This window comes from Halyomorpha halys, unplaced genomic scaffold, assembly GCF_000696795.3.
Source record: "Halyomorpha halys isolate HHAL.00 unplaced genomic scaffold, Hhal_1.1 Scaffold147.1, whole genome shotgun sequence".
Lineage (NCBI taxonomy): Eukaryota > Metazoa > Arthropoda > Insecta > Hemiptera > Pentatomidae > Halyomorpha > Halyomorpha halys.
In genome coordinates, this window is record NW_027116131.1 from 1,300,122 (window position 1) to 1,308,591 (window position 8,470).

General features: G+C 31.2%; 1 protein-coding gene across 2 annotated transcripts in view; it reads left to right on the forward strand.

The window, feature by feature from the left end:
• Window positions 1-8,470, forward strand: part of LOC106678594 (protein eva-1) — a 124,641-nt gene that overhangs the window by 66,747 nt on the left and 49,424 nt on the right. For both annotated transcript variants that reach the window (XM_014417185.2, XM_014417186.2), the window contains exon 3: window positions 5,489-5,658. In XM_014417185.2, the coding sequence (XP_014272671.1) occupies window positions 5,489-5,658 (170 nt within the window). The remainder of the gene's footprint in view (window positions 1-5,488; window positions 5,659-8,470) is intronic.

The window sequence follows — 8,470 nt, forward strand, 5'->3', positions numbered from 1 at the left end:
CCATATTAGCGGAAAAGCGAAAGAAAAATCACAATATTTTCACACTCGTTTTTATTCTAAGCAATATATTGTTATATATATGCGCAATATATGCGTTTTTGGTTCTACGCATTCTGAAAACCGTTCGAACCGGAAAAATTAATTCAACCGTTCACGACATAAAAGAAGAAAAGCTAAAAACAATTTGGAAAATTTTAACTCCTTTATCCATTTAGCCTACCTCTAAATAATTGGAAAATCGTTGATATCCTGGAAAAACTTATAATTCTTTCGGGTTAACAAAAGTTCGCAAACAACGAATCTATATATTCGATTTCATCTCGCCTTGTGTATGAACTTTTTAAATTTTTCTTTAATATGTTATGTTAATACTGTTAAATAAATTATGAGGAATTTTAAAAACAAATACAACAACATTAATAGAATATTGTGAGGAACTAGATCTTGAAATAAATACGGCTTAATAATAGGGCTTGGTAACGGACGGTTAATTAATGCCTAAAATATTAATGTGAATATACGAGTGCGATATGGGCAGCAGGAGGCTGGGTGAACCCCAGAACCCAGAAGAGTTGACTCACGGCTACAGTGTAACAGAAAACAATTTTCTGCTCAGCCGGGTTCGAACTCGTGTCCATGGAGTTAGTAGCCATAGGCCTTACCACGCGGCTACCCGCACCCCATAATTAACATGTAATTATCTATAATTTTGTTAATATTAAAGATTAAATTTTTCATTTAAATTTTTTTAATTTAAGTACCATCCTTATGCATAATTGAATAATTTTCTTTCCGTGATATATTTATATGAAAGTATATGCCATGAAAGATACGGCCTAAAGTAATTGACCTAAAATAGGTTTATCTAGTATTTTTCCTAAGCTCTTGTGAAGAATGTTTCATTATATACATAATACTAATAGAAAACTTATTAGAACAAACATAAAAAACTAACAAAAAGTGAAAAGTCGCAACATATTCCTCCAAAGAAAACTAAATACATGACTTCAGACAGTCAGAGATGAAGCTTAAAGTATCATGAAAGGGAAATGTAAATTAGAAATACTTTAGCTCTTTATGACAAACAAGAACAAATAAGGAGTGGAAATAATTACTTATGCCTGTTACAATGATCGTTGGAGAGGATTAAATCAGGACGCTACTCAAAGATACTTCTCAAAAGGATCTAGATTAGAGAGCTCTTTGTGTAGCAACGTGTTTTAATCTTGAGGTAAATGAGTACAGTGTCTCTCTCCCTAAAGCTTTCATATTTTCAGACTTAAAATTCACTTACGCTAATATAAATATCAAATTTCTAATTAAACATAAATACAATAATATTGTTAATTAAAAAAATATAGAGTATACTACATTTAATTTCTGATTGTCAAGATAAAGTTGGTAAACGTACAACAATAATGAAAAACAAATTACCATTTTGAATTTGATTTTTATCTATTTAACTATTTGTTTCTGTACCTAAAATTATTGATACTCAATTATAATACAAGTTGTTATTAAGTGCGGCCACACTTTGTAACTAATATATTGTGTAACCTTTACATTCTTCTAAAGGGATCAAGTCTCAGTATAAGAAACTATTTTTTATAAATTAAATTTTTAAAAAAACAGCTTAATATGTGTTTTTGTAGGAGTGATGATTCTTAAAAAACAGGAAATATTTCACTTCCACTAGAATAAAATGGTTTCTAAGGATATACTATACCTTAATATTTTTTTTAAATTGATTTATTGATAAATATTACAATCTGCCACAACGTTGTTGGGCAATAAGTAATAGTGATAACTGATCACATTCATATAAAATAATAATAAAAATAAATGAAAAAATAAATAAAACATATTAGTAATAGAAAAAAATTATTATTATTTTTTGTTATTTCATTCTGATAAGATTGATGGATTAATCGTATTATATTGTTTTATTGCTGCTCCGCCCAACTTCGATTCTCATTGAAGTTGCTGTCCCAGATCAAATCTTTTCATAAATCCCTCAGTATAACAGTTTTTACTAAATTCAGGTCTTAATTGTTAGGTTAAAATTGTATTTATATGTGTTATCTTGTTGGAAACTGGTAGTTTTAGTAATAATAACAAAAAATAACCAAATATTCTCAACCTTCTTCATTAAAACATATTACATGTCCAAAGTTTTGGACGATCGGGCGATCATCTAGGATAATATAATGAAACAACATCTGGAATCATAACTTATTATAAACAGTATCAAAAACATTATTAATTATATGAATGAAATATGGTCCGGGTGCGGTCAAAAAAACTCAAATAGTATAATAATTTACTATTACTACCATTCATCTATACACACGGTGCATCCATAATCTTCCGTTATTAATTATAAATTGCACTCCACAATTTTAGTATCACAGACTCACGTTGATATATAAAACTTTATAGGTTATTATGCCCAAGTAAATTTAGATTATGCAGAGATCTTATATATAATTAATGATGAATGTAATATGAATATGAATAGACAAAATAGTAGTGTGAAATACAAGATAATATACCTGACCTGGTTGTGGAGGTAAGTTATATTATATTGTTGTGATAGTAAGCCAATAATAGTAAAATATAAAAATTTTGAAGAATATAATTTATATTAAGAATTATAGTGACAAATATTAAATAGGCAAATTAAAATATTGATTGGTGCAAATTAGTATGCATAATTACTAGTAAATAATAATGTTTTTTTTATAGGATTATTTTGACTGTGTTAAATTCAATGTTGGACATGTGAATATGTTTTAATAAAGAAGAGAGTGACTATTTGGATATTTTTTGTTATCATGAATAAGATTTTTTTTTTAAACTTGTTTGAAATGGCTATACAATATTTCAAAATATCCCCTAGAAAAAATTATTTTCGTGGACTCATAAAGGCTCAAAATAAAAACAGAAAGAAAAAACATTTTAATGACTATGATATGTGTGGCAGCCTGGAAGTTCTAAACATGTTGGACCCCATTTTTACTTTAAGGAAAAATAAGAAGTCAGAATTGAATTTTCACGGCTTGAAATATTATAAAAAACAATATTACCATTAATTATTTATAATACATACATATATATAATGTTTTTGCAAGATTTGGCTGTAATTCAACTTTAAATGACTTTATAAAATTCAGTTTATCACTGTTGTGATTGGTTATAGATTCATTATCATGCCATCTTTTGTTGGTTATGATTAAAAATTTTGTTGCTAGATTTTATGTTCATATTTTGTTTGATATTGGGTTTAGCTAAGAGGAGCCCTAGGAGAGTTTAGAATTTTGCATTTTTATAGGTGGGTTGTTTGTTAAAAATTGGGAAACCAGATTATACCATTGGATGCCAAATTACCTCTGTTCATAAACCCAAGACTTAATGGAATCATCCTTTCATAATTAATTCTCTCTGGATGAAACGTGCATCCAACTGTTCTTTCGTATAGAAGTCTATTAACTTTACCACGCTTCCTCCAATTGGAAAAGCTGCTGGAGTGCACGCAATTGAGAGCTTTACCACAAAATTAATTTGTAGAATGATCATTTAATGAAACCAGTTCAATGGGGTTAGAAGCTTACGAAGCATGGGCTGCTCCCATTACAATCAGCAGTCGAACAAGTTCAGCATAAACTGATTAATAATACTGCCAGACAATATTCGAAGAGATATCGAAATGTGTACTACCTAACAATTGTAACGAATTAAAAAACCTTCTGGATTATGAGGATCTTATATCGGAATAATTCTTGCAGTCAGTTTCTATTTCATAACGTTGTGATTTTAACGTACAAAACTTTTTGTACTTAAAGTCAATTTTTGTTTATGTTAATAACATTTTTACATAAAAATTCCCGTATTTTTTTTTTGTATTTGCAATTTCAAATACCTAGGTTTAAAAAAAATGGTTGTAGAAATTTAATTTAATTTCATCTCTTCTACTTTATTTATTTTACCTCAGCGGCAGTTCTAATGTGCTTGGATTGTACATGCTTAGTTTAACGTACTTTTAGACGCTTCCTGCCAGACAAGTTACATCCAATTGTTCAGGGAAATACAAATAGAGACAATAGAGAATTAAAAAAAAAAGAGGTTCATGAAGTTTCACTCAGTTAACGACAGTTCAAAGAGCAGTGACCTACAACTTGGGAAACCGAACCACAACCAGAAGACTGAAGCCCAGGCTGCTGCAGGACATCCTGTTATAAATTCTATATTTATCAGTTCTATTATCGCTATTCTAAAATTTTAGTTTATCTTAATTTCTCTTTTTTTTCTCCCAATCTTTTTCTTAAATTCACCTTCTTTTATTTTTTAGAAGTCAATTATTTATTTTATTGAATCCATAAATGTCAATTTTATAAACTTTACTTTTATCTTTTATCAGGAACTATTATTTTAATCGATTTATTTTATTTTATGCTATGTATGCTATGGAGATTTATTTGGGATGCTAGGAAAATCGCTAAAGGCAATTATCCAAAATAAGTTAATTAATTAATTATGTATTGAGTCCTAAAAAACTATTATTATGATTGGATTCTTTTCCAAAGGCTATTTGTGTATTTACCAGTTTACCAATTAAATACCTTATATTTATAAAATGTTGTTACCATTAATTATATAGTATAATAAAGGGTGGTATATTGGGTTATATAATAGTTTATAAACTTCATAAAGAGATTAACTATTTATTTACAATTTATTACTATAGTTAAAATGATTCAGATAAAGGTTGCCATAAAATATAGATTATTTATAGATGTTGATGCCGTGGGATGTAGTGCCATAGGGGTCTTCTTGTTCATAAGGGATGTCCAGGTCTCGTGGCCCTTCTCATGACTTCGTCTGGTCGAAGTGCATCTTCTAAGCCTGCCTCCTGACTGTGGTCCTCACCCGTCTAAGCCTTCCTGTTGAGTGTGTGTTTCTCTGATCTAGATTTCCTGTCCTTTTCTCCCACTTCTCTTTTGGGGCGTTACCTTATTTTTGAATCTCAATTTCTTATTGGCCATTGGTGATCGTACCCTCCCGAGGTAGGCGTCCCCCTCCTCAGGGCCGAGAATGTGTAAAAATGTTTGACATGTCCAGGAAGGGCCTGCACCTCGTTAATTTGATGCTGGTCCCTCATCACAACTTGTCATTTTGTGTGTTGACACTTAAAGGTTAGCCAATCTAATTTTCTCAGGGGTCTCTGGTAAAGTGACAAACTTAATACAGATGTTTTCATATCCGGGGACGCTAATGGAGAGGCCAACCATTACTCTATGTAGAGTACGGCGTTGCTTCGATAGTACTAAACCAGTTCAAAAGTGTATGGTGTGTTTTTAAGTTAAGTTTGAACATGCTACTGGTTTAGGGTTCTATTTGAAATTGAATAAGATAAGATTATGAAGGAGCCACCTTGTTCCATATGTATGTATGTATTTACTTTATTCATGATTTCTATCATCTGTTGCAGAACTGCTGAGCGCCAGCCTGAGGCAGCTGCAGAGATCGGGCTGCCAGGAGCTGAGCCTCTCCTGCCCGCAGGGGACCTCGATTGCTCTAGTCTCCGCCAGGTACAGCAAGGATGTCTACTGTCCCGGGGTAGAGTACAACCGAAACTGCCTTTTACAGAAGTCGCTACAAGTAAGTAATGAAAAGTTTAGTGTCAATAATGACTGTGATTAAAAGTAAAAGTACAAATATTATCAACAAACCTCTTAAACTTGAAATAAATGACTGAACCACATTCGATTGTGGCACGAATATAACTTTGTCCGTATTGTTGATATATTTGAAAATAAATTAACGATACAGGAGAAGATCTGATATCACTTGTTCAGAGAGAAAAAGAACACGCTGAGTTATGGGAAAAAAAAGACAGCCCATGACTCTAAAAATATCGATGGTAAACAATCTTAGGTTGTAATGAAGCATCATTATTTCCAAAATAATGATGTCTCTTCTCATGTCCTATATACCAATATTTTATATTCTAGATGATTATAATAATTTTACCATTAAGGAGGGAAAAATATTATTCTAGCCAAGTTTAGATGTATATATTTTTGTATTATTCATGTTCTTTAATATGGTAAGGATGGTACTAAAGGGTACATTCCCAACACAGTCTTAAAAGACTTTCTAAAAGTCCATATCTCTTAAATTGCTTGGTGGCCGTTTTAGTCACCATAGCTACCTCATGTCTGCAGCGGCACTGGTTCGATTCCATTATGTACGGTTTGAATTTTATTTCGTGGCGGTCCCACAAAATGATAACTCGACCCTGCACATTTACCTTTAGGATAACCAATTCCGATTAATTACCAATATAATCTAGTCAGATTAAATAACAAAAATATAATTTAGGTTTTATATTTTAAAAAGTAATAAAATCACTATTTTTGTTGTTTGGTACCACATAGGCCCCGATTCATTATGAAAGCTTAGTATTGGTTCATAGTACAAGTATAGAAATAACCTGATAATTTCACTAAATTCACCACTTATTTTTTCATAATAGGGAGGACTCTTAGTGATAATACAGAAATTAAAAAGTACTAAAGCTACTACACTAAAGTACTAATGCTAAACTAGGTACTATTGTACAAGTCAATGTAATTGCATTAAGTTAAATCGACAAGACTAATAGTATTAGTTTTTACTTTATTGTGAAACAGGGTCCTGAACTTAATTTTCTTAAATGTACCGCAGATATGTGCGTCGGACTTAAGTGAGGGAGGTAAGGTGAGTGGAAGTGGTAAGTAAAAACATATACTTCATATGTTTTTCGTTTATATTTCAAAGATTCATAGTTTGGTAAAAAATTATTTATAATAAAATTTATGTATATTAAATTTGCTTTTGAAATGATTATATAACTGTTATATGAAGTACACTTTCAACATTTTTACCTTCACTTTTCATTAGCTAGATGGATTTTAGTGGACTGTATATCATGAAAATAAAACATGATTAATTGAAAATAAAATTCTATTGTATTAATTATAGGTGGTATAGGGGGTCATCGAAACAAAACATTCATGGTTAGGTGTGTCAATAAATTTAGAATAACTGGTCTATGGCTTTCAGGAGGCTGATAATGATGTGCGATGTGAACTATATTGAATTAGGTGGACGTACTCCATCTTTCAGGTTATTATTCCTTCATACCTTGATTTCCTCCCTCCTCCACTGTTCTGGGAGGCACCTCAGAGTGTCTCTACTCACTCATGTTTGCACTAAAATAAAAGTAAAGAAAAAAAGAACTGCTGGTGGCAAAAGAAATGGCTCTCTCATGCCTTACTTTCTTTTCCTCCCCACAGAGAGCGCTAGAGGTGATGCTTTTGTTGTTGTCCACATAGGGCGCTGCTGGTAGTTTCTACATTATGGGCCCCCAATTTATTTCAGACTTTCGGTTACCTTAGGTTACCCGAAACAACTGTTGTTTTCCAAACAGTAAAGTTTCTCAGATATCGAGGAAAGAAATTGTCCAATCACATTTGACAAATAACCATATAAATCTAACTGGACTAATATTTGTTTTCTCCATATATTAGAAACTATCAGGTTACCATTTCAATACCAATTTTGCTAATCAAAATTGTAACTCGAGAAACACAGAGAAAAATCTGAATTTCAATTAGTATATATAGTCCTTAACATAGAAATATATTTTACAAAACATAAGTGGCCATTAGTCGTTCATGAATGTGATCTAGTAAGCGGCAAAAGTGCCTAGCCTGGGCCTAGGAAGCGTGAATCAGACCGGAATAATCGATTCTTACGAGTGAGTAAGCTGGGATGCCATCATGACATCGCGATAATTTTTTTATGAAGCTTTTCTCCCCAAAGTTTGCTGTATTATTTTCATTCTTTCATAGTAAAAATTATCAATCTCTGGGATTAAGATTTCATTGAAGTATACAATTACAGGTTTAGGAAGAAATTATATCCGAAAAAAAAGAAAAACCTACATAATAAATTGAGTTTCGATTTCGGGCGATTCTAATAAAAAAAAGTAAGTAAAGAAATTTTACTCTTGTTCCAAGAAATATTTCGGACAATGATTGATACTGAGAAGTATCATAACAGAAGAAAATGATATTTTGATTTGAGCTGAATTTGAGTTGTCCTTATTTCTGATTCTGATTTATAGATTTATTCATATTCCCTATACTATCGATAGTAAAAGGGAATCAAGTTGTTTTGACATCGACTTCTAAGTCTAGTTGGTAGTCAAACGATAGAATAGTGCCGTGTCTTAATTGACTGGTATCTTGCCAGAATGTATAAGTTATTTGTTTAAATCTATCATTATTAGTTAATTTTCAATAACTCGTAGTGGTTATCTAACAATAGTTAGTAATATTATGTCAATGAAACCTATTTGGGTTCAACATATATCTAGTGAACAATATATTAATTAGTCGTCTGCTTTATACTCGTACACATATAT